Source organism: Manihot esculenta, chromosome 3 (genome assembly GCF_001659605.2).
Source record: "Manihot esculenta cultivar AM560-2 chromosome 3, M.esculenta_v8, whole genome shotgun sequence".
NCBI lineage: Eukaryota > Viridiplantae > Streptophyta > Magnoliopsida > Malpighiales > Euphorbiaceae > Manihot > Manihot esculenta.
This window is the reverse complement of record NC_035163.2, coordinates 519,798-546,024: the sequence shown is the minus strand read 5'-3', so window position 1 is coordinate 546,024 and position 26,227 is coordinate 519,798. Positions and strand designations below refer to the sequence as shown.

Below are 26,227 nucleotides of genomic sequence, written 5' to 3'. Positions count from 1 at the left end.
TTATACACAAATATTAAACAATTTGAAATTCTCTGACTTACTTTTATTTCTCAAATTTTATATACAAATATAAAAATAATTTGAAATTTTCTGATTTGTTGTCATTTCTCAAATTTTATAAGTATAGAATTTAAGTAATTATAAACATTTAAATTCTTTAATTTTTATATATTAAAACAATCGGTCTCTAAATTTAAAATCTACAGTTTTCTTAAAATTTCTACTATTTTTAATTTTTTTAGTATAAGATGAAATTAAATATATAACATCAACTCCTTTCTTTTTATATACAAATACAAAACAATTTAAAATTTTATGACTTACCGTCATTTCATAAATTTTTTTGATATAAAATTTAAGTAATTATAAATATTTAAATCCTTCAATGTTTATATTTTAAAACATATCAGTTATTGAATTTAAATCCACAGTTTTCTTAAAATTTTCACCATTTTCAATTCTTTCTATCTTTTACCGCCAAGCAAACATTAAAAAACAAACACTCTTATTCATCCAAACATCTCATACAATTAAATCATTCTTGCTATTATTATAAACAATAAAAATATACAAATCAATAATAAAATTTTTAAATTTCTAATACACATCTATCAACTTGTCATTCACTTTTGGAGGAGAGAATGAGAAAAGAATAAAGAGGATATAGGTTTTAGATGTAAAAATTTCTTTTATATGTGTTGTATGGTACAATAAGATTATTATGGGAATAATAAATAATTTTTAAAGGTTTTACTAATAATTTACTTTTGAATTAATAGAAAAATAAATGGAGGGATTGTACATTTGAATGAAATAAAAATAAAGGGAGTTAAATATTCGATTTTTAAAATATAGAGACTGATCTATTAATTATAATATAATTCAAAAATTAAAATGTAATCTATCCTAAAAAAATGATTTGCCAAGCCGCAAGGGGTGAATTCTTAATTTTAATTAAAGTTTTATACAATCTTTAAAATTCTTTTATGAAATTTATAATCTTAGTCAAAATTAAAATTTTGAAATATAAAATATTGAATAACTATAACATATTTAAACTATTTGTAATTAATATTTTACAATATTAATAAAATTAATATATTTTATTCTCCTGAAATAACTTTATTCTTTGTAATTAACTAATTACTAAACAATTTTAATAGAATTAGAGAAAAGAGAAGAGAGAGAAAGTGCCAAGGAAAGTAAATTGTGCATGCGAGAAGGTGATCATCGGGGTCGAGTTTCATTGGAGTGTTGTGAAAAATATCATTTTATTATAGTTTTATAGGGATTTTATGTAATTGTGTTTTGACAAAAAATGTTTGTTTTGGTGTTTTTAAGTCTTTTATTCTCTCTTTTTCTTCGTTGGATAGATGAATTTTATTAGTTCGTTATATTTTATTGTGTTGTTTATGATGAGAGAGTTATGTCGAAACTGTGGTTCTCAATATTGGCTTTGAAGGTGATGGCTTGGACTTCATTTTCTCAAGGGAGGCTTTCTACTATTTGGCGTTTGCCGCTCGGTATTCAATGGGTAATGCTCTCACAGGCTCATGATTGGCTGAGTTTGCGACGCCTCCTTCCTTACTATGTTAATTTTTCTTTAATGTCATCTTTGTTCAATCTTGTTTTTTTAAGTTCTTTTATGTTGTATACATATTCTTGGCTCGACTTTTTGTTATTTTGCTTATAGTGATTATAGTGCCGGAATTTGTTCCCGCCATTTTCTAACCCGTTTCATATTCTTATTTTTGCTATTATTGTTATTATTAATACTACAAATATATTATTATTACTACAAATATATGAAAAATTTTAATTTAGTTTTTCCTAAAAATAGGAGTATATATATTTTGAGAAAAAATTCCTTAAACATATTAATCAAAGGATATTAAATTAATTTAAAATTAAATTTAAAATATTTATTATAAGACTTTAAAATAATTAATAAATATTTTATCTTATTTTTTAATCACATCTAAAATAACATATTTTTGCTCTTCCTCACAATTTCAATTTCAGAAGGCCATGAGATCTTTAAGTTTTGGAGCGCTCGGCCCATTAAATCCTTCATAGGCTTATAGCTTATAAGCTGAGCCTTCAACTAACTTCGAAATATTCAACCAAGTCCAATTCAAAAATCAAGCAGAAAGGTCGTGTGAACCGCGTCCAATCCATATCTGCAACTTCAGATTGCAAAAAGTTCAGCTTCTGCAAACGCAGTTTTTGCCTAATGGTGTCCTAACGGGCTCTGGAGGTGCCATATAGAACAAACGTGGCAGTTTTCTAATCACCAAGCAAACCGAGTTTCGCTTACTCCTCGTCGGAGTCTCTTTTGCATTTCAGCAAACAGTTACTCTGCAATTGGAATGTTTTAGCCTCTGATGCGTGCATGTGCTATTTCTTCCATTCGTTTGATGAGATCCAAAATAGCCAATGAGGAATATGTTTAGAAGTCTCAAGCGTCACCGCCATGCCACACTTCTCTACAGAAGTACTATTTACTGTTCTTAACCAATACTTATGTTTACTTCTCATTTATGCGAATTCTGTTTGGTTTCCGAGAAAACGAGGGGAAGGAACGGAGCAAAAATTTCTAAGTTGATTTTGTTTATTTGTTTAAAACGTAAATCATTGAATCCTTAACTTGTTTTTCTTTGGATGATTCTGCTTTCTCAAACGGAGGTTTATATTATGTTTAAAGTATCTCAAGTATTGTCCGTTATTTTTCCAGTTTCACTTGATCGCAGTAGAATAGGCTTTTGCGCAAAATTTTGATACGTAATTTGTATGGTGATTGCAAATTTTGATTATGTTTGAAAGTATTATCATGGTTAATTTTGTGCATTTTTTATTTTACACTATGACATGTTATCTAGAATTGGGTTTATCAAGTCACATGCGATGTCCGTGTGTTGCTAGTACGCGCATTGTTGAGAAGATTGGTTTAAAAAATGTCAGTTATAATTGTCGTTGGTGAAATTACTAGAATCTACAAGCACATCTGCTTATATGCAGTCCTGCTGGATTTGCAATTAGGTGAATTAAGCCTACGGCTAATGGTTGCTACCCAAAGAGAAAAATGAGGGGAGGAAGGAAAGAAAGATGGAACTTGTTGACTCTAGGAAGCAAAAGAAGGGACATTTTCATAGAAGCTAGCAAGCAGATATTCATATAACTTCTTAGCTAATACATCAAAGTGTATACAATAAATCCTGTTGAATAATGACCGTGTTAATGCATACTCTGTTTCAGTTTGTTGGGTCATATTATGATTAATTTTTTCTTTGCTTACAATAAAAAAATTGAGTTTTCTTTGCAGCTTTATATCAGGATGCTAATGTCATGACAATTCTGAGGAATTGTAAATGGTTATATCAGCAAGATACTGAAATTGGGAGACAAGATAGTCCATTTCTGCCACATTTCTTGAACCGAAGGTCGTAACTGTCCAACTGTTGTAAATTTTAGAAAATACTTGAGTTAGTGTGAAGGTTTTAACATTTCCATAATTGTTGCATTTAAGCTCACAGATTCAGTGCAGATTATCTACAGGGTTTACCAGTGTGCATGGGGAAAGGCCATCTTCAGAGTATGCAAAGTTGAGGAAGGAATCACTTGAAAGTGAATTTGGGCAAGCTCTTGGCACTTACAGTTCCAAAAGAGTATCCATGATCTACCGATTTGGTCCATTTTTGGCATTGTATAGAGCAACAATCATTTCTTTTCATGTCTTGAAGCTAATCCTTTGGCAACTTTTTATTCAAGACATAAAAAAGCGTGCCGTCAAGGTAATGCACTTTTGTGCTTAAATACAATCTTGGATATATGTTGCCTTCTGTTGGATTGATGCTGGCCTGTGTGGCAGTGATGATTATGCTCAATTATTTTTCACTTTATTTGAGATATAGGGTTCATTTGGAATAAATCATGTGCAAGAAAAGAAATGAATTGAATTCTCACACAAGCATCCTATGTTTGGTCTGCTTCTTGTTTCTTTTAAAATGAATTCTCTTTTTAATTGAAAGAATTGAATGCTTTCACTTATTATGTTTCTAAACATGAGAATTTAACAAAAAAGGAAATCGATTAAATTGAATTCTTGCAAATTTTTATAGTTTCCAAACTGGCTGATAACAAATGCAGTTGTTTTCTTGATTTGCTCATATGTGTCTGATTATCTTAACTTTAGAATTTTATGGGCACCATTAAAACAAAGGGAATTTTACAGACAGGTCAATATAATTGAAAGGCTTGTGCTTCTTCAAAAGTAGCTCTAGATGATGATTCTCTTCCATAATAGATCTTGTCCTGGATATAAGCTGTGTTCACTATAATACCTTATACATTGACCTGTAAGTATTAATGTTTCATTTTTTGGAAAGAAGGATTACAGATGGAATATATACTCATCATTAGCATTATATGTTTATCACTGATGTGGGTGCATCATGCTGTGAGAAGCAGGGAAAAAAAATTATTTGACTTTCTTTGTCTATTAATGGCAAACTGTTATAGAAGTTATTATTTCAATTTCTAATTTTTCATGGATTAATATTTCTTGAAGTTCTCATATTGAGGGTTCTTTGATTCTTCTATTGGAAAAAAATTAAATTTAAAAATTTGGGAAATAGGACTTGTAGCTTTCCACAAATTTACAGGCATTCTACAATTGATTGCAGTTTCGGGAAACTCTAATCCACTTGGGGCCTTTCTACATCAAGGTAAGTAAAACTGATTTCTTTTTCTTTTCTTACAAATCCAATTACATTGTTGCTTCAATGCATATTCTAATGTCTCATGTGAGATTCTTGTCAGTTGTGTCATTTGATTATATTCTATTATCCTTGGGTGCTGCTGAAAGTTTTATTGCTCGAATTTGGTGACAGTGGTTTTGTGGATATCCATTGAGAGAATTCATTTGTGGTCTAAAGGTTTTCCAAATGATTGGCTTTTACACTTTGTTCTTGTCTTCAGTGCTTAGTCTAATGACTTGGATGCAAAACCGTGTATTTTCCTTGATTTGTTGGATGACCTATCAGTCCTCTAGGTACAATTGGAATTTGAGATTTTGTGCAAGTGATGTGATGGGGATTAATAATTAATCCAGCGCTACAGTTTCCTGCATTCTGTATCCCTATTTAGTAGGATTGAAGAACTATGCCCAGAAAGTCCTTAACTGTTTAGAAATTTAAACCTATAATTAAGTTTTCAATTGCTTCTTGACATTGCATTTGTGTTGATTCTCATCTAATTTTGCAGCTTGGGCAGGCGCTGAGCACTAGACCAGATATATTGCCAACCATCTACTGTCAAGAGCTTGCTAAGTTACAGGTACAGCAGCATATACTTCTTTGAGAAGACACTTGCGTCTACTGGGTCATATTATCCCATTTTTAAATTTTTTTTATAAACTTCAGATGGATTGTTTGCAAGTTTCCTTTATTTTGCCTTTCTTGTGATCTAATCCTTTGCATTCCACTAGGATCAAATACCACCATTTCCAACACGTGTTGCAATTAAATCTATTGAATCCCAGTTGGGTCTTCCAATTTCACAAATTTTTTCAGACATTAGTCCAGAGCCCATTGCTGCAGCTTCCTTGGGACAGGTGTATAAAGGTTAGATGCTCTCTTCTAACCAGAAGAAGCTACATTTCTTTATTTTAATTCCTATAAATATATTTCTTTACCTGTGAAATGCCTTTGTCCAGCTGCTATTATTTTTCTTTTTAACATTCCTAATGCATGGGCCTGCAGAGGATGCTTATGTTTTGGAAATTACACTAACTAAATGTTGAATTTGTTGCTTCAAGTAATGCAGCTCATCTACCTTCGGGTGAGCTTGTAGCTGTTAAGGTACTGAGGCCAGGTATGTCACTTATGTTGACCCTAGATGCTTTGTTATTTCATATGATTGGTGGTCAATTGAAGCGTTTTGCCAAAGCCCGCAAGGATCTATTAGTAGCAGTTAATGAGATGGTTAGTTTTCTGTAATTCTTGTGTATACCTTCCTTGTCTGGTGTTTCTAACATTTTTTTTTGTGAAATATGTTGGGGAGTTATTTAAGTAGTATGTATCATTAATGAATGCCGATATGGGTGCTCACAGAATAGTTTTTGAAAAATCTTCAATTTAGCATTTATCTTATTGAACTAATTTTATTGGATTGACATATTATAATGTCCATTTGCCTTTTCTGACCTTGCATATTGAATAGCCATCATAGGAAATTACAACATTGCAATAAAGTGGACTTGCTTCATTAATGAGACTGTTTTCAAAAATTCAATAATTTAAATAGTTCTTTTAAAATGTATTTTTTTTTCTGCATAAAATTTAAATTACTAAGATCTTATGGTGGAGTTAAGAATTGAAGAGCATTAAAACAGTAAAACACAGAAGAAGCAAAGGCCACTGATGGCCAAATTTCATTCAACTCAAAGGAAAGCTGCAGACAGCTATTTATAGAAGGAAAACTATTCAAGAAAACGGCCTCTCTGCCATTCTCCCCCTAAGCAATTAATCTCGCTTAGAATCTCAATATTACTCACTCACAAAGCTTGCCCTGCGCTGTTACACAATCCCTTATTTATAATATATACCCTCACATGCTATTCATGTTTCCCCATAACAGAATGCTCCACGCCATTCCCATTTCTCGTAGCTCTTCTTGAATATACTCTCCAGGTTTTCTTAATGGGCCCCTCGTCTGAATTTGGATCCCGCATCCTTCATCTTATTATTCTAGATTGTATTGATAATAGGAATGGGAGAATCTTATTTTTCTGTTAAAGAGAGGAGAAAACAAAGATCACCTGCCTTCTCATTCTCTTATCTGCGTATCCACATGCATGCAAACAGATATGCACAAACATGGATATAAGTGCAAATGTGTGCAAGTGCTTAGATGTACAAAATTATGGGGACTTAAAAACTCAATTGTTTTTTTTTTAAAAAGAACTACTGCTATGCATTTCTGTAATTTTCATTTTATTTGGCTGTGCTCTATATTATCTTTATATATAGTTTTTAATGAGTTTGTGCATGCTTATGGACATATTCAGGTCTATCTTGAATGAACAGGTCAGGCACATGTTTGATGAAATTGATTACGTCCTAGAGGGGAAAAATGCTGAACGCTTTGCTTCTCTCTACGGTTTCAACCCATGTATGTTCTATGCCTATTACTACATTAAAACTAACTCTCAAGCAGCTCATTCTGAACACCACCTGTAAAGTCATTTTCTGCAAAGTCCACTTGTCATGGGAAAACTTGCTGATTAGGCATGGTTTTACCGATTTTCTGGGTTTTTTCTTTTTTTGTTAAAGTAAAAGGATAGATAAGGTGATATTCAGTTGGAATGGATTTTATAGTAATTATTTACTTGTATTTTACCTAGTTGCAAACTTATTTTTATCTTATGTCCTGCAGCTTTTGCTGCCTGCTTGTGTGCACATTCATGCACCATGTGATTGCAATCTATGTTACATTTCTCCTGTTTATGCATAGTTTCTTTTTAGTTTGAGGATTTTGATTGAATAGCTTTTGTTTGTATTCATCAGGTAATGATCTGAAGGGTGGAAATACAATGCATCAGAAGGAAGAAAATTGTGTTAAAGTTCCTAAAATATATTGGGATTTAACATGCAAGGGCGTGCTTACCATGGAATGGGTGGATGGAATCAAACTTACAGATGAAGCAAAACTGGAAAAGGCCTGTTTGAACAGAAGGAAACTGATAGACCAGGTATATGGCACTCCTAGTTATTTGGTGTAACATTGTTGTGATTTATTTTGTTTATGTTTTTGGTTTCAGCCATATCTGTGAGCAATCATGCTGCAAACCATTTTGGCAGAGTGTGATACTTATTATCCTTTTGATTTGACTTCATAGGGTTTATACTGCTCTTTGAGGCAATTGCTTGAGGTTGGATTCTTCCATGCTGATCCACATCCGGGAAACCTTGTTGCTATTGACAGTGGCACTCTTGCATATTTTGACTTTGGAATGATGGGGGATATTCCTCGCCATTTCCGTGTGGGGCTCATTCAAATGGTAATAGCTGTTTGGTTGATGATCTGCTGAGAGCTAAATTTTTTTCTTGGTGTGTTAGCTTTGTTCTACTACTTGAGAAGAATTTTAGCATTTGAATGTCGTGTTTTATTTGTGTTAAGAACTTAAAATGTATTCTAGACTATCTTAAGCCATTTTTCGTCACATACCCAAACGTCATCTTGCTTCTTTCTAAGTTATCATGTCAGTGAGTCTTCCATCCATCTGTAAATAAAAAAGGTAGGTTCTTTTCTCCATGGAGATGATGACAATTGTTTCAGTGCATTTCTTTTGATAGTTGGGATTTTGTATTTGTTGATGAGTTTGTATTTCTTTCAGCTTGTGCACTTTGTTAATCGTGACACTCTGGGTTTGGCAAATGATTTTCTTTCTTTGGGATTTATTCCGGAAGGGGTTGATATCCAATCAGTTTCAGATGCATTGCAAGCATCCTTTGGTGATGGGACTAGACAATCTCGAGATTTTGAGGTTTGTACCACTATTCTTTCAGTGAAGGCAATATTGTGCAAGTTGATAAAGAAAATGACTTAAGGGTTATAGACTCTACGTTTCATTTGGGATACATTAACTGAAATTTGGAAGTGCTAATATCATAGTGGAATTTCCTGGGAACTTTTCAGAAGTTGGCTGTTGAAATTGGAAGCATTGTCTTTGCATCACAAGTTTTGATGCATTTTCATTGCATCACAAGTTGTACTATTTTCTGTGCTCTAAGAACTTGAAAGCTCATATTTCTATATTTCCATCAGAATTTGCATTTTAGGAATCAAGTTAATATATATAATTCTATATAAAGATGGGCCTTAATCTGAGTCCCAGGTTGGCCACCCTAACCCTTCTTGCCTAGTTTTATTATTGGCTAAATGTTCAATTTTACCCCTGTATTTATTGGAGATATTCAATTTAGTCACCATTTTCAAATTTTGGTCCAAATTAGATCAGGAGCTTCAATTTAAGCTGAATTTAAAACAAAATTCAAAATTTGAGTCAAACTTCTTGTTTATTGATATAAATAAAAAATCATTAAGCTTAATTTCATGATTTTTGGGTTAACTTTCTCTATTTCTTGATTTATCCCAAAAATCAAGAGGCTCAATTTCTTGATTTTTGGGATAAATTGAGCTTCAATTGAATTTTTTGGGTTAATTTAGACAACGTTGAAATAGAGTAAATTGAACTTCTCCAATAAATACAGGGGTGAAATTTGAGCATTAATCCTTTTTAAGTATTCATTGGCTGACAAGTAATGACATGATTTCCTTGAGTTTTTCTGCTTTGGTAACTGTAAAAGGTTTCTAAATTTTAATTTGAATCTACATGGAGGGTCTCAATACCTGATAGTAAGCATGATGGCAAACCAATTTCAAGGATATGCTAATCCATTGATTTTTATCTTTTCTTTCCTTTACAAAATTTGGAAGTAAAGCAAATTATTTTTTCTCATATTGATTTCAGGCAATCATGAACCAACTATATGATGTTATGTATGAATTTGACTTCTCCCTTCCTCCGGACTATGCGCTGGTGATAAGAGCACTGGGATCACTTGAAGGCACAGCAAAAGTCCTGGATCCGAATTTCAAAGTTGTTGAGAGTGCATATCCTTTTGTCATTGGGAGGCTTTTAGCAGAACCAAATCCTGATATGAGGAGGATTCTGAGGGAACTTCTCATCTGCAATGATGGATCTGTGAGATGGAACCGGTTAGAGCGCCTGGTAGGTCATTCTAATTCTCAACGATTTGGTTGTCTTTCACAGAATCTGATTCATGCTTAAACCAGAAGAATTTTGCTTCTCAATAAGGAAATCATCTTTTTCACCCAGAGATTTATATGCATTAATGTGTAGTTTTATACATCATTAGATATACAAGTATATTCATGTGACTGGTAAACTTTGGGTTGAATCTTGATGTTGTATGTTATTTGACTTGGAGCCACAGAAATAGTATCCCATGTAACAAATGGTTGATTCTGAACCCCAAGAAAAGGTTTCAAGCATGATGAGTTAGTCCTGAATGCTGTGATTATTGTGATATTGTTTGCTTTCTATTGTTCTTGTATCTTTAGTGGTAATTGGCAATTAACTTTTTCTCTTTATTTGCAATTTAGTGTCCTCTTTATTTGCAATTTAGTGTCTCAGTAATATCAGTTCTGTGCTCACTGACGCTTATGAGAATGTAACACCTTTTGAGGTGGTAATCAAATTTTGGCATATTCCCTGGGCCAATTTACTTTTATTAAGATATTCCTTGGACGCTATCAATTTTATTTTTTATGAAAATATTAATAATGTTTTGCTGGTTGGTTATTCTGTTGGGTATGAGTTTAATTTTTTGCAGTAACATTTCCTTTTGGACGCTATCAGCAACCTTTCCTTTCTTTTCGCAGATAGCAGCAATATCTGAACAGGCATTGGAGTCGACAGGAGAGGCCTCTTCTGAAGCAAATTCTTCAAATACCATGGGATGGAAATCATTTGATATGCGTGCTGTCGTTGGCGCCACGGAAGATCTTTTGCATTTCATTCTATCTGAAAAGGGTTGGAGGGTGCGTGTTTTCCTTGTCCGGGATATGATTAAGGTGGCTGATGTTATTTTACAAGATGAAGTTGTTGGTTACAATTTAGATGAAAAACGAGAAACAAGAGAGAAATCCAAGTTTGAGGTTTGTCTAAACTCGCTTTATTGCATTTGGAGACCGTCAAATTAATTCAACTATATGCTGATGTTAGTGATGATTTATTTTTTGTTCTTCGACCCCCAATATTTGCAGGGCAATTCAACTTTCATGAGGGTGGTTAATGGGTTTCGATATCTGCGCCAAGCAGTAAAGTTGGCTCCAGAGATGTGGACGACAATGCTTATACGCGTGGCATTGAAGCCTGAGTTCCATAGATTTACTCTTGACATTATTTCAGCCTTTTCCATACATTTTAGCCATAAACTTCCTGAGACTTTTTGGGTTTTTATTTCTAGACTTTTGCATAAGATGGGGAGAAACAATAGATTTAACGACCTATAAGAGGAGAATCTTTTACTAGTAGCATCTGATAATACACACCAAGGAGTTGCAGCGTCTCTTTTATGTTTTCATGTGTAAGCTTTTCCGTAAGCGCATGTGCTTGAAGCCCTTGACATCCAAGCACTAGAGAGAATTCACGGGTGAATCAGAAGGTACGGAGGAACCTCATTTACATATCCTGCTCCTAGGTGTTATTTATGTTGGCTGGCCGATGGAGGAAAATTGACACCACCTGCTGTGATCCCTTGCAAAATGTTTCGACCGGAAACACTGAATGGAGCTAGGGCCTAGGTGTTGGTTATAGAATTGGAGCTTTTTTTTTTAACCTTTCATTGTTTCTATTTAGCTCGAATTCGAGGTCTTACAATTCTGAGAATGATCAGCCTACCGTTTGTTGGGTCCTGGATTCCTCACAAATCTCAAATTTTGCTGGGAAGTTACCGGAGAAAGGGGAAGAAAAAGGAACTTGGCTTTCTTCATCGACATTCCCCATTACAAGGACGTGAGAGGTGGAAGGAGAAAGAGAAAAACTAATCAATCTCTCTCTTTCTCTTACATTAGTACGGTGTTTTCGTAATTGCATGAGAATATTTTTAGAAATCAAATTAGGAAAAAGTATAAATATCTTTAGAATTAGCTAGCTTTGATTTATCATATTGTTGATAGTTTTATTAGAGTAGGTCATCGATAAATGAAATGTTCATGTCATTGTCGATTGATCAATAGCAAAATTATCTCAAATTAGTAACTAATGCGGGTTTCACGTCATAAAAATAATCCAATTTCAACAGTAATGGCGAAGATGAGGAAGAATTCGGTGCAGAAGCCTTAAAAAGTCAGCAGATGATAACGAGATGAGTGGATGAGATCATTAAGTTCATAACTACTCCGGGGTAACATTTTGATGACATGTACCCAAAAACAAATTTACCCTGTACCTCACAAGAAAATGAAGAGCTGTGACTATATTTGTATAAGCGCCACGTGTCAATAGGAACCCATTAGATAAAGACCACGTTGCTGTTTTGGGTTTGTCTTGCTCCTGCCGTAAACTATCGACTGTCTCAATAGAGTGAGCTCTATTTTGTTCAAAAATAATCCATTGAATTAATTTCAAATTTTAATTTAATTTTATATTTTTTTGATTTAATTTAATTTAATTTAAAAAATTCAATAATTTCAGTTTTGTTTGCTATTAATGAAAAAAAATTCAGATCAATATAATCGATCAAACTCTAATAAAATTGAAATATTTCAATTGAATTTTAAAATATTAAAATTAAATCAAAAAAATTTATTAAAAATCTTAATTGAATTAAATTAATTTTATTTAAATTTACTTTTTTGCTAATTTCATAAATACTTATATTTTAAATTTTAATTTATTCAAGTTAATTTAATTTCAAACTGAAATGACCTAAGGCTCACGAAATGCCAACAGTGACCATTTTTGGGTTGCAACACACCAATACAAGGCACCCTTATTCTAAGCTAAGTAATCAATAAATAAATAAATGGTTTCATTTTCTTTTGTTTTGGTTGTGTTCTTTTGGGCTTGCTCGACAAATCAATTAATTATAATTCAGTTTAGTTTGTAAATTTAAAAATCAGCTTTTTATAGTTCAAAAAAGACAAAAGTTAATCTATTTATTTCATTTGCCATATAAGACACTACTCACTATAATTTTATACATTTCAATGATGTAGGCTTTATAATGTAAATGCTTATAAAATGAGCAAGAGGATTTAAAAGTTGAAATTATTTTCTCTCTCGGCAAAACTACAAAGAGAATCCTATCAAGAGCAAGCGCAAATTTATCTTTCTTTTTAAGTCTTTGTCAAAATATTTTTAGGTTTTCTTTATTTTTTAGAATAGAAAAAGTCGAAAAAACTCTGTTTTTTCTTATTTGATTATATAGGGTGATTTTGATGTGGTTGTGTAGGTGCAATAACAGTTTTAGAAAATTTCACATTGGATATGTTTTTTGGTTTGATAGTTTTGTCATGCATAGCGTGTCCTTCCTAAATCTTATTAGCAGACAACATACACTCCATCTGAAACTAGTAAAATATTATGAGAATCTTGTCATGAGATCTTTTTGTGCTGTTAAAGGTTTTTCTTTATCTCAGAATGAAAAGCTGTGGAACCAACAAAAAGCTACCGATAGTTTTGCCGAAAGTGTGGCCGATTGTTTCCAAAAGGCAATTTCAACGCTGCTGATTTGGATGGCCAGTTTCTTGTTCTGTGGTTTCGGTTTGGACTTATTGATTTTTTTTTTTTTTTGGGCCTGTCTTGAGGTTTTTCTAGTCCATGAACATTTTATTGTCAAAGAGTTTTTTAATTTCTTGTTCATTTCTTATATTGGGTCTGCCTTTTTTATGTATTATATTCCTGACTTACGTAGACTATCCAATAAAGTATTTGATCTCTGGAAAAAAGAAAAAGAACCAAAGTTTGGAAAGCATTGAAGCAGTCATCTTCAGTTTATCGGGGGTATTCTCTAAGTGGTTTCATAAGGCTAGATTCTAAATTGCTGGGGAGGAAAAATCTAGGGTTGCTCTTAGCTTAGACTTGTACTTTACTTTTAGGCTTTGTTTTTTTATCTTTAATGGGCCTTTGCTTATATGAACTTTATTTCCATTTGCTAATTAGCTCCTCCCATTATTCAATTTAAATAAAAAAAATTAATTGAATCAAATTAATTTAAAATTTTAATTTAATTTAATTTTTTATTTATTTTAATTCGATTTATTTTTTAATTTTAAAAATTTTAATTATTTTAATTTGATTTAATTTTAATTTAAAAAAATTAAAAAAAATTAAATTAAACTAATTAATAATAATAATAATATATTACTATTAATAATTTAAAGCGATTAGATCATATTAAAATTAAAAATATTTTAATTAAATTTTAAAATCATAAAAGTTAAAAAATTTATTAAAAATTTAAACCAATTAAATTAAACTGAATAAATTCATCGATTCAATTCGATTTTAAATTATACTATCGAATGTAATATATGTAATGCTAAAATAAAAATTAAATAATACAGTATTTTTACAAAATAAACAAATCAAATTGTAGATTAAATAGTTATTTTTTTAAATTATATAAATTTAATAAATTATAAGAGCTAAATTGTAGTTTACCAAACTGAAAGTACACAGAGATCGCCTCTTGTTTTCTCCTCCTCTTTCTCTCTCTAGAAATCTCTCTCTCTCGTCCCTTCGCCTCTTAACGCCTTTTAGACTAATATCTGTCTCTTATGGCATTTCGTTTCATATCATTTCCTTCAGGTGTTCTCTCTCTCTCTCTCCCCTGTATTGCTAGTTTTCTATCCGTCCATGAATCCCCTTGTATTTTGTTCTTACAAGTTTAATTCTATGAATTTGGTTTTTGAATTGGATGTGTTATGCGTGATAATAGAATTCTAAGATTGATCTGTGCATTAGCTTGCAGCTCTTGTTTTTTATTTGCTAAAGCTTTGAAATTTTTTGTTTATTTTCAGGTTAAGCTCGATTGTTCCTGAATTAGACATAATACCATTAATGTCAACACAATAGGGGTGAAGGGTAGGCTTATCGTCTGCTATAATAGAGGCCAAAAACTGTTGCGCCTGCTGTTTTTATTTTGTTTTCTAATCTTTATCAAAGAGATAAGAGGTGGGCAACCTGAAATTTCTACCGACAATATGGGCTATCTCAATTCAGTCCTATCACCTTCAAAACAAGTATATGCTGATGATGCGCCTGTAAGCGGTGGTGGTCTCAGGTGAAAGCTTTTAATTTCTTTCCAATCTACGTTTAGATCTAGAAATGTTTTGGTTCGACCCGTTTGTTTGTTATCATCATTATTAGTTTAATCTTTAAATGTTTCTTTTTCAATAAAACTTGTTTGATTATTTTAATTGTCAATTATGTCGTGTGTTTCATCTGTTATTTGCGTTTTTTGCTTTGGCTTGCTTGTTGATTACCATTCATGCGGGTGTTCAATTTGCAGAATTTGTCAAGTTTGATGATGTTTACCTGCTCTGATTGATACTGTGTTGGTTATTCAACGCCTTCTTAATTTGTTTGTTAAGTTATTCAAGTCACTATATTTGTTTGGAAAGCGTCCATCCTAATATGGCTTTATATCTAAAGCTTAAAAATCTCATTAATTTTGGTCCTATTAGAGGGCTTTGTTATTTTTTGTTTTTCATTAAGAGAAAATTCTGCAAGACCAAGAATACTTAATTTGAGCGGTTATGTTGTATGAAAATTTTGTTTTTTCCTACCAGAAAAATATAATATAATAAAAGAAATAAAAGAGAAAAGAATTAAATGGTTGGTGTTATTTATGCTATACAATCTTATTGTTGGTTCTGCAAAATAAATATTGAACTGCAAGTGAATATAAAACCCCATAATTTGCATATGAAGTTCTAAAGGTATATGTAATTATGATACTTGTCAGTTGGAAAACTATAATGTGTCGTTTTCTGTATTTTGGCAATGTGCATAATGAGGGAAACCACCCATGAGTCACATTTTTGTCGTGTTGGTTGTGTAACTTCCTTGTTTGAGGTAGCTTGTTAGATATCCTAGCTTTGTTCTTGTCAGATTTGATTTTATTAGCTTTGTTCTTGTCAGATTTGATTTTATTAGATTTGTCGTGTGGATACATGCCAATATTGCTCCTATTCTTTTTGCGCATCCAACATGTGGATGGAGGATTCATGTGATCTTGAGATGTCATTTCAAACATGTGACTTTGATTACTATAATTGCATTGACCAAAATTACCTAGTATTTTGGAGTTGGTTCCTCAAAATAAAAATTTTAGCTGAAGCTCACGAAGATCATATGTTTTAGATGGAATATTTAAGCAGCCATATGTATTTGTCACAGAAGTATGCTTTGTAATATTAAGTATTTTGGGTGGTTGGATGCTTCCTAACGTGCAAGATACAGCTTGTAATTTGGTTCACTAAGGAGGTAGAAGTTTTCATATTGTTTTGAAGGCTGCAATCAATTTTTTGGGTGGCTTCCTACAAATTTTATCATTTTAGATAGGATTAAACAAATTATAGTACTTTAAAGTTTTTATTAGCTCACTTGAGGTGACTGAAATTAGATCATCAATGTTTGGTCCTTTTTTGTTAGCCTGTAGTTTATTCAAACTAGCTTGATGGATTATTTGTATGGAGTAGTACATGAAAAAAATATGCACCGGACTCTCTTTGTAATATCCTTTGTATTTTCTTTTCAATATCTGCCTATTGGCAAAATTCTTAAAACAAGTAAAACTTTATACTTGTTTGATCCTAATAAATAATTTAAACTAATATACTTATATACTTGTTTAATCCTATCTTAAACAATAAAAAGTGATAGAAAGCTATTCCAATGTCTAATCAGTGTTCAATGCAATATGACAACTCATCTTAAACTAACATCTCTATACTTTGTCCTTCTCTAGTTTGATCTTGGTTTCTTAATCTCAACATTTTAGTTGTTAGTCACAGTCTTTAGTGTTTAGTCTTTATTATGTTCCACGTATGATCTATTTGCTATCTCTATCTCTTTTTAAATGTTTTAACTGCGAAAGAATCCTGAAATTTATTTGTCATTGATTTGAAGAAATTTTGTTTTAGTTCTTGAAGTACTTTAGTTTTTGTGCTGACCAGCAACCCATCATTGTCTAGCATCTCCTTTGAGTTCATGGATTTGTATGATGCTAAGTTCGATGTTTTTGCTGCAACAGTCAAAACGGAAAATTCAGCTATGGATATGCAAGCTCTCCCGGAAAAAGATCTTCCATGGAAGATTTTTATGAGACAAGAATTGATGGTGTCGACGGAGAGATAGTTGGCCTGTTTGGAGTTTTTGATGGTCTCTCTCTCACTACTTTGCTTGTGTTGAATCTTGAATGTCATCAATAATTATGAAGAATTCAGCAAGATTACTTTTGCTGAATATATATCATGAAATGCAGCTTTGGTGATGGAAAATCCACCAAATGCAGAATGCATTGGTGCTGATTTAATTATAATTACATATATCTCCTACGCTTTAGTAATCTTAGTGTTTTTTAGTGAGGAATAAGTCTTAATGCATGTGTGAAAATGTAGTTTTTTGAGCATTCTTTTATCTCCAACTCTAGCATTTGCAAGTTCTTGGTTTGCTTTCTTTTGGGATTTAAATTGATTGTTTTCCTGCATGAACATGCCTTGCCCTTACAATAAGTAATTGTTAGATGACATCAAACTATTGATAGATTAGTACATAGTTGTGTTAGCTCACTTTACACTTGCTATAATGTCAATGCTACCGAAAGGATTTACTCCTATTTGGGCATTTGACATCACATTATGTAGCCATATTTGCTAATTTTGTTTTGAATTTTCCTTTAAATATACTCCTAGATAATGCAGAAAACATTTGTTATGTTTTTAGGTCATGGAGGTGCACGTGCTGCTGAATATGTGAAACATAACCTTTTCAGTAATTTGATCAGTCATCCAAAGTTCATTTCTGATACAAAATCAGCTATAGGTTTCACTTCCTAATCATCAATACAATTTATGTTTTGATAATTTTGTAAATTCTTTAATAAAAAAACTTGATTCCATTCTTCAAATTTTCTTTTCCACTGCAGCTGATGCATACAATCACACAGACTCCGAATTTCTGAAATCAGAAAATAATCAGAACAGAGATGCTGGATCAACTGCTTCCACAGCCATTCTCGTTGGTGATCGTTTGCTCGTTGCCAATGTTGGAGACTCTAGAGCTGTCATTTGCCGAGGCGGTACTGGTAAGATTCAGAAGAATTATTGGTTAATGACTATGAAATTCAGGTTCTTGTTAAATATGTATACATATGGGATTCACAATTCTGATACCATCAACTAATTGAGCATATTAGGGCCTAGGATTCACTGGTTAATAATTGGAAGAGTACTACACAAATTGAAATGGCTAGTGAAACAGAATGTTAGTCTTTTGTTGAAGAGACTGGATGGTAAAACTGATTTTTCTGGAGACAGAAAAATTACAGGATTGTTATGGAGTAGTTCAAGGTTATGACGATTGCAAATATGATAACATTGGAAATGTGATTGAAATATGCCACTCTATTTAGCAAGGTCATTACTTCTTTCCCAGTTTTAGTAAAATCATTTCTTTTTCCCCATGCTTTTTCGTTGTTACTTCCAAAAAAGGTATTGTTATACTTCTTTCCTTCAAATGTGAAAGGAAAAAGATAATCCGATTTGGTTTTTTATAGAAATGTTTAGACAAATGTAGCATTGAATTTTAAAGTGGATGCTACTGTAGGATAGTTAAAGCAAATGCTATAGAATGGAGTATTAAATAATACTTTTTGAAGAAAAATTCCGCTATCATTTGGTGGTCTTATAGTCATGTTCCAGAAAGGTTAGGATTTTGTGTCTTTTGAGAACTTTGTTGAAAAATATTACGTTATTGGTTATTTCTCAATTAAGACATTAAATTTTCTGACCATCTTATGCAGCTATTGCTGTTTCTCGAGATCACAAGCCAGATCAAACGGATGAGCGGCAACGAATTGAAGATGCTGGAGGGTTTGTGATGTGGGCAGGCAAGGACTTGAGACCGCATTTTATTTGTCTGTTAAAAGCTCTTCCTTTTTTTTTTTCAGTTAAGTTTCTGACATGCTTGATGTCTTAAAATTGAATCACAGGGACTTGGAGAGTTGGTGGGGTTCTTGCTGTCTCCCGAGCATTTGGTGATAGGCTCTTGAAGCAATATGTTGTTGCTGATCCAGAAATTCAGGTCTGATTCTTCTTGCTTAGACCATTTTTGTTTTATGCATATCAACAAGTTGTCATCGCGGCAATGGCATGCTAACCGAGGAGCAAGTGAGATTTTTTTTTCTTAAAAAAAAAAAAGAAAGGAGAAGATGTGGTTTGACAGTATCAGATGATGGATTCCTAAGTTGAGATAACATAAAGGATAACTGCGGATAGCTACATGTGTCTTGGACTTTATGTGTGTGCACTGTCGACGTGACAATCACATGCTAACCAAGGAGCTAGTAAGATTTTTTTTTCCCTTAAAACAAAAGAAAGGATAAGATGTGGTTTGACAGTATCAGATGATGAATTCCTAAGTTGAGATAACACAAAAGGATAACTGCCAATAGCTACATGTGTCTTGGACTTTATGTGTGTGCACTGTTCATGTGCAACTGCAAGCATGTAGGCAGGAATGCTCAGCCTGCTAAAATTTGGAAAGCCTCTATTCAGTGCTTTAAGTATCCTTATGCTTTAGATTTGTAACCTTATCTAAACAAATACACTTCAATTACCATGAAAGAAAAAAAGGAGCATAGACAAGATTGTGGATCAGTGATATAAAAATTGCTTCATTTTTCTTTTTTTGTCCTCTCTTTGCTCCAATTTGAAATTTTAGTGTATTTTAATATGTATGTATCTTTTGGAAATTGCAGGAGGAAAAGATTGACAGCTCGCTTGAGTTCCTTATCCTTGCAAGTGATGGATTGTGGGATGTTGTCACCAATGAGGTTTGCTGTGATACCATTTGTTGCGCAATGACTTTTCATACCATGGAGGATTTTGTCTTAGGATTTGACTTAATTTACATTAAACTCAATTGAAGATAGAGAATGGGCCTGTTCATTGTTGTCAGCACCATCTAATGCTTCATCTCTTTTTCTCAGGAAGCTGTTGAAATGACCAAGCCAATCGAGGATCCAGAGCAGGCGGCAAAGAGGTTATTGGAGGAGGCATACCAGAGAGGCAGTGCAGACAACATTACCTGTGTTGTTGTTCGCTTCTTGGCCAATCAAGGTGCTACATCTCATGGTACAGGTGGCGTTACATCTGTGTGAGACTGAGTGAAGCACTGTTGCTGTAACAAGGGTTTAGTTAGTTTTGCAGCTAATGGGAGAATTTGGGTTTAGAACTGTGAGGTGTATAGCTAGTCAGGGAAACACAACAGTGGCATTCATTTGGTGCTAGGATAGAAAAGGAACTCATAAATGAGGTTGACATTATTCCTTATCAGCCTCTAGATTAGAAGCGTATCTGAGAATAGTTTATTATATATTTGGGTCTTGAAGTAGCTAGAAATGTGCACTTTGTTAATCTGTAAACTGTAAAGAGTCTGATAACTCATCTGTGTGTTGTATTTTGTAAATGTGATTTAAACAAAAATTTTCTTCAGTACGTTATTCTTTCCTTGGCTGCGGTTTAATTGGAGCAGCTAATTCCTGCTATGTTGGCTCAGTCGTGCACACTTTCCATTTTCAGTCTGGATATTAACCAATGTATTATAGCCGTTGCTTATGGTGGATGTCATGTAGATTGCATAAAATAAATTTTTAGAAAACAAAAGCAAAAATGGATTAATGTTGCCTTTGTTTCCGTTTCATAATCATTCCGTGCCGCCAACAAAGCACGTAGGCAGCAGCTATAAAGGCACAATTGAGGAGCTTCTTTTAGCTAAATGAAACAGAAAACAGGTGAAAAAAAAAATGAATTTTAACTTTTGTTTCCCCGAAATATAGTAGATTTTTCATTGATGGAGGTAGTAAAAAGCACAAGACTCAATTCAAGGAATAGGGTGTCGGCCGAAAAAGACAAAAAGACAACCTAGACAAAACTAAACACTCAAGCCCATTAAAAAAAGTAGGCTTTCAGGCTGCACCACAAAACTCGTGGCTCTGAAGCATCCTTGAGTATGGACTCACTGTCTGCTTGGAATTCGAAAAGACATTATTCTCTCAACTATTACAGCACCTTGCAGTGTCACCGGATTAAGCAGTGGCGCTTACACAACGAAGAGCGAAGGCCAAGAAAAAACCCGAGAATCGGAGGCATGCACCAGGAGCTCCATCCAGTCTCAATTAATCTCCTGTAGATCCAATGTTTTAACCAGCGTTGTTAGCATCCCTTCAGTTACCAAGCTGCCATGGAAAGACCTGCAAACACAAAGATACCCACAACTAACTATACAGTATATATATATATACACAGATATATAATCAATCAGAAAAAAGGAGAAGAATCATGCAGTTTTAATTGTTGAAGCTGGAAATTCCTGTTTTTTTTTTTGGCTGTGAGGTTTCGCTTTTTTAAACTTAAAGGTGAGTGAAATAAATGATTAACTCAGACAACATGAATTAAGAGTGGACTCAGACGATGTCGGTTGGGCAAATTTTGCCACTACGCACTATTCAGCGTATAATTAATAATAATTATTATCATTGTCCACTCTCTTAATAGTCTATTGCCCACTAATGTTTTTTTTTCAAAAAAAAAAAAAATTGTATATTATTTAAATAACATAAAAAATAACCTAAAACTAACATTATAAAAATTTAAAAACAAAAACAATAAAATTGTAAAAAAGAGGAAATGTATGCCTCTAATATTTGGTTGCAGCACTGGAATGGGAAGGGCCAAATTCACAGCAATTTATAAGAGGCAGCTCTTGCCTTTATGAGCTTGCTCATCAAGGCTTTTATTTATTAATTTTAGATAGAACAATTGACTGGAATTGACGTTTTCAATTCAATTCTCTGCCTTGCTTACCAAGGCCACAGAAATTTTGACAATTATTCATTGATCTCTTTCAGCGGCGGCGGTAATGCGTTGTCAAATTACCCTCCTGTATTATATATATAAGTATGTTTTCTATGACATAAGGGCGGCGGCGGCCCTCGTGTATATCTATATATATATATGTTTTCTATAACATATTTTGACCACGTGCTAATCTGAAGGATAAAACTTTAAAAATGAAAGGACGACAATTTTTATGATGAATTTGAAATCTTATCTTCTTGTTTTAATACGCAAGGAAATGTATTACCTAAAAGCTGTAAACTGATGAGAGTTGATCGGAAAGTGTTCAACATAAATATATTACATGATATTTGCTGCCATGTTTATTGTAATTTTTTATTTTTTTTTAAATGGAGAATTAAGAATCGAGAGAAGAGTTTGAAATTTCTTAAATTTATTCAGATATATTTATTATCATACTAAGTTTATGAGTGTTTTTATTTTTTTAAATTCTTATTTTCGATTGTTATGCATGCCAATCTATAATTTTTTAGTTAATTGATAATTATTTTTCTTTTTAATTTATAACGTGACTGAATTTATAATTTTTTTTTTTGTTATGCTAATTTGATTGATTATAAATTAATTATTTAGTGAAACATAAAATCATGGATAAAATTATTGCAATATTCCTCGTTTTAACTGGTCCTTTCATTTATCTTTTCTAAAATTTTTTATAATTTGATATCAGAGTCAGGTTTGCTCAAATGAATGTCAGAAATCAATCTAATGCAGAGTTTTGAAATGAGACTCAAGAGGTGTTGGGACGATATGAATCCAGTATCTAAAAAATTTATTCTATATCGGAGACCATTCTATCCAAACTACAAAACATTGAAACTACCGTTCAAACTCCAAACACTATCCATGACGAGAACCTTTTTGCTCAAGGAAATTTCAGAGCAAGCAATACTACACCACACCAATCCACATCGACTTCTCCTCCAAATCAAACCCATCCAAACACATCAACACCTCTTCAAACCCTACCAAACCAAAACCCAAACACTCAAGATTCACATCATGCCAACTCAACTACCAACAACAGTCGGCAATACATGAAGTTCTAATTCTTCACTTTTGATGGCAGTGATCCGTAAGGATGGACTTACAAGGCAGAACAATACTTCTCATTCAAAGGAATTCCACCTGAAGACCAAGTGCATCTTGCTTCATTTCATCTAGAAGGGGTAGTATTACAATGGCATAGGTGGCTAACCAAGTTCCAAGGACTTGTATCATGGGATGAATTCGCCACGACAGCTATAAGAAGGTTCGGTCTGACTGACTACGATGATCCCGACGAGGCTCTTGCCCGTTTGCGACAAACCACTACTATAGCAGACTAGCAGGAGGTTTTTGAGAAACTCTCCCATTGAATTGATGACTTACCAGAAACTGTTTTGGTTAGTTCCTTTATTACAGGTCTCAAAAGACGAGATACGATTGGAAGTGAAATTGAAGCGCACTCGTACTTTGATCAACACAATTGGAGTGACAAGGTTGGTAAAAGAAAAACAAACCCTGCAAAAGAAGAATACCACAACCTTAAAGGCAGCTTGGACTAATAAGAACACCACAACTGTGGGTTTACTGGGACCTCATCCGAACCCCAAAACAACATCTGGTAGTGGTACCATCACACCTTTTAGGTGAATATCTGGACAAGAGGCAAAGGAGCGAAGGGAGAAAGGTCTATGTTATTATTGCTACGATAAATACACACCAGGCCATCGGTGCATCAAACTTTAATCATTTGCAATTGAAGATGTAACTGAAGAAGAGCCCAATGAGCCTTATTCAGATATTGAAGAAGAGATGCCAGTTCTTTGCATGCAATTGAAGGGACCAATCATCCACAAACCATCCGACTACCAGGAAAGCTAAATGGGCGGAAAGTTACAATCTTGGTTGATAGTGGCAACACACACAATTTTGTTAATCAAACATTGGCTAAGCAATGCGGATTAGTGGTAGCAAAAGATGAGCCATTGAAGGTCATAGTTGCCAATAGAGAGCAAGTGACTTGCAAAGGGATTTCCAAAGCAGTAAGTTTTTCATCCAAGATTATCAATCCCAGGCTGACTTCTACATTCTCCTAGTTGCTACATGTCCAGTGGTGTTAGGAGTACAGTGGATGGCTACTTTAGGGCCAATCCAAACTGACTACAACAACCCCACTATGGTGATACAAGACAATGGGAAGCCAGTAATATTGCAAGACATTGAGATTAAAAAAGTAGGGCCTCCTCAAAAAAGGAATGTAATCTAATGCTTGCATCTAGTTTATTTTTACAAGAAACATGTCAAGAGTTAAGCCCACAATTGACCACACAAAGAAATCCAATCGCTTTTCCTGAAAAACCAACAAGTCTTTGCGGAACCAAAACACTTGCCTCCAAATAGAATCCACGACCACCACATACCTCTACAACCCAATAGTAAACATATCTCTGTTTTCTCAAATTGATGTCCATTTTACCAAAAAACTGAAATTGAGAAAATGGTGCAGGAGTTGCTCCCATCAGGATTAATTCACCCAAGTCGAAGCCCTTTTTCTTCCCCAGTTCTTGCTGGTTAAGAAATCTAATGGAAGCGGGAGGTTTTGTGTTGACTATCGAGCCTTGAACGAGATAATGATCAAAGATAAATTTTCAATTCCAGTTATTGATGAATTGTTGGATGAACTACATGGCTCCAGATTCTATTCGAAGCTCGACCTGCAACCCAGATATCATCAAATTCAAGTTCAGAAAGAAGATATCCACAAGACTGCCTTCCGCACTCATGAAGGTCACTACGAGTCCATTGTTATGCCATTCGGACTCACAAATGCATCATTGACCTTCCAAGCCTTGATGAATGAAATATTTCATCCTTATTTACGAAAATTCATCCTTATTTTCTTTGATGATATATTGATTTACAGGACTTGGATGGAACATTTTAAACACTTGGAGCGGACTCTTCAAATACTAGAAGAGCACCAGTTATTTGCTAAGAGTAATAAATGTCAATTCGGAGTGAGGGGAGTGGATTATTTGGGACATATAATTTCTGAAAATGGAGTGGCAGTGGACTTGCGAAAAATCCAGGCTACTGGATTGGCGGAAGCCAAAGACACAAAGAGTAGTTCGAGGTTTTTTGGGTCTTGCTGGCTATTATTGCAATTTTATCAAGCATTTTGGAGGTATAGCTTCTCGCCTTACTCAGTTATTAAAAAAATTAGGATTCTCTTAGAATGCAGATGTAGCTCAGTCCTTTGAACAACTCAAGGTAGCATTATCGACACCACCCATTTTGGCTCTACCTGATCTTACCAAAGAGTTCGTTGTAGAGAGTGATGCTTCTGGTCATAAAATTAGAGCTATTTTATCTCTACAAGAGCGTCCAATTGCATATTATAGTGAAGCATTAAAAGGGGCCTCCATCCATCTTTCCACCTATAAAAAGGAAATGCTCGCCATTGTTAAAGTTGTTCGTAAATGGCACACCTATCTTTTGGAACATCCATTTGTGGTTCGAACAGATAAAAAAAGTCTCAAGTATCTTCTAAAGCAAAGGATAACAACTCCAACACAGGCAAGATGGTTACCAAAACTCCTTGGATATGACTATCAAATTGAATATCATAGGGGCAAGGAAAACTAAGGAGCAGATGCATTATCACGCAGAGGTGAATGCAATATGTCCATAATCTCACTCCTTGTTGCTAAATGGTGGGTACAATTACAACAACAAGTCAAGTCTGACCCATTTTATGCAGAAATGGTGCAAACAAACCATCCTGGACAAGAGCTGGTCTATAGGAATGGGGTTTATTATCATAAAAATAGGATCTATTTAAATCCTAAATGCACACTAATCCCACATCTACTTGTTGAATGTCATTCTACTTCTACAGGAGGTCACTTTGGTTATCTAAAGACACTGGCTAGGATTAAAAGTGACTTCACATGGCCTGGGTTGCAACAAATGGTGAAACAATTTGTAACGACCCGAAAATCGGACCGCTACCGGCACTAGGATCCAGATCGGCTTAAGGCCGCCGGGACCCGTAGCAAGCCTGACATATAACCTGTAAACCTGTTTAATCCCATACATGATCAACAATCACACATAAAAATTAAAACTTTCCTTTTCATCATACACCAAACTCAACCTGTGCACGCACTAAACATAGCCATAATCATAAACTTGACCCCTCAGTGGGATCTCATCAATGCCTCAATGGGCGATACATCATAAGTTGAGTTGGTTAAACATAAACATCAATAGACATTAAGATCATGTATCAACAAGGGATTACAATGAACTATGGTCAAGCACACTTCTAAACCTCAATATCATTATACATAACATAACTATTTAACTTTACATCATTATACAATTTTTACCATGTCCACTATCTATCTATTACAACATAAGACTTCATTACTCTTGCTGACCTCCTGGACTACCCTGTACCTGCAAGCTTGGGGGTTAAGGGCGAGGGGTGAGCTACAAGAGC

General features: G+C 33.7%; 2 protein-coding genes across 5 annotated transcripts; both read left to right on the top strand.

The window, feature by feature from the left end:
• Positions 1–2,121: 2,121 nt before the first annotated feature.
• LOC110611437 (uncharacterized protein sll0005) lies at positions 2,122–11,156 on the top strand. 4 transcript variants are annotated; one of them, XM_021751782.2, is made up of 14 exons: positions 2,122–2,494; positions 3,323–3,443; positions 3,545–3,791; positions 4,683–4,724; positions 5,263–5,334; positions 5,486–5,621; positions 5,824–5,981; positions 7,086–7,170; positions 7,566–7,750; positions 7,898–8,059; positions 8,396–8,545; positions 9,533–9,793; positions 10,468–10,743; positions 10,852–11,156. In XM_021751782.2, exons 1-14 carry the CDS (start codon positions 2,437–2,439, stop codon positions 11,098–11,100), a joined length of 2,202 nt encoding a protein of 733 aa, XP_021607474.1. In that variant the 5' UTR covers positions 2,122–2,436; the 3' UTR covers positions 11,101–11,156. The 4 variants fall into 4 exon arrangements, with proteins under 4 accessions (XP_021607474.1, XP_021607475.1, XP_021607477.1 ...); XM_021751783.2 differs by having other exon boundaries at positions 2,123–2,494; positions 3,323–3,440; XM_021751785.2 differs by having other exon boundaries at positions 2,479–2,494; positions 3,323–3,440; positions 3,556–3,791.
• Positions 11,157–14,245: 3,089 nt separating this feature from the next.
• Positions 14,246–20,313, top strand: LOC110611719 (probable protein phosphatase 2C 59). The gene is made up of 9 exons (XM_021752118.2): positions 14,246–14,401; positions 14,614–14,876; positions 16,851–16,978; positions 17,543–17,641; positions 17,745–17,903; positions 18,621–18,707; positions 18,810–18,901; positions 19,578–19,652; positions 19,809–20,313. Exons 2-9 carry the CDS (start codon positions 14,797–14,799, stop codon positions 19,977–19,979), a joined length of 891 nt encoding a protein of 296 aa, XP_021607810.1. The 5' UTR covers positions 14,246–14,401; positions 14,614–14,796; the 3' UTR covers positions 19,980–20,313.
• The last annotated feature ends 5,914 nt before the right edge of the window (positions 20,314–26,227 follow it).

What these genes read in the sequence shown, in the direction of transcription:
- LOC110611437 (XM_021751782.2), top strand. Translation starts at nt 2,437, where the DNA reads ATGAGGAATATGTTTAGAAGTCTCAAGCGTCACCGCCATGCCACACTT. An exon ending in CATTTCTTGAACCGAAGGTC is followed by an intron (nt 3,444 to 3,544) that starts GTAACTGTCCAA and finishes GATTCAGTGCAG; the next exon opens with ATTATCTACAGGGTTTACCA. An exon ending in GAAGGAAACTGATAGACCAG is followed by an intron (nt 7,751 to 7,897) that starts GTATATGGCACT and finishes TTGACTTCATAG; the next exon opens with GGTTTATACTGCTCTTTGAG.
- LOC110611719 (XM_021752118.2), top strand. Translation starts at nt 14,797, where the DNA reads ATGGGCTATCTCAATTCAGTCCTATCACCTTCAAAACAAGTATATGCT. An exon ending in TGATACAAAATCAGCTATAG is followed by an intron (nt 17,642 to 17,744) that starts GTTTCACTTCCT and finishes TTTCCACTGCAG; the next exon opens with CTGATGCATACAATCACACA. An exon ending in AGGGTTTGTGATGTGGGCAG is followed by an intron (nt 18,708 to 18,809) that starts GCAAGGACTTGA and finishes ATTGAATCACAG; the next exon opens with GGACTTGGAGAGTTGGTGGG.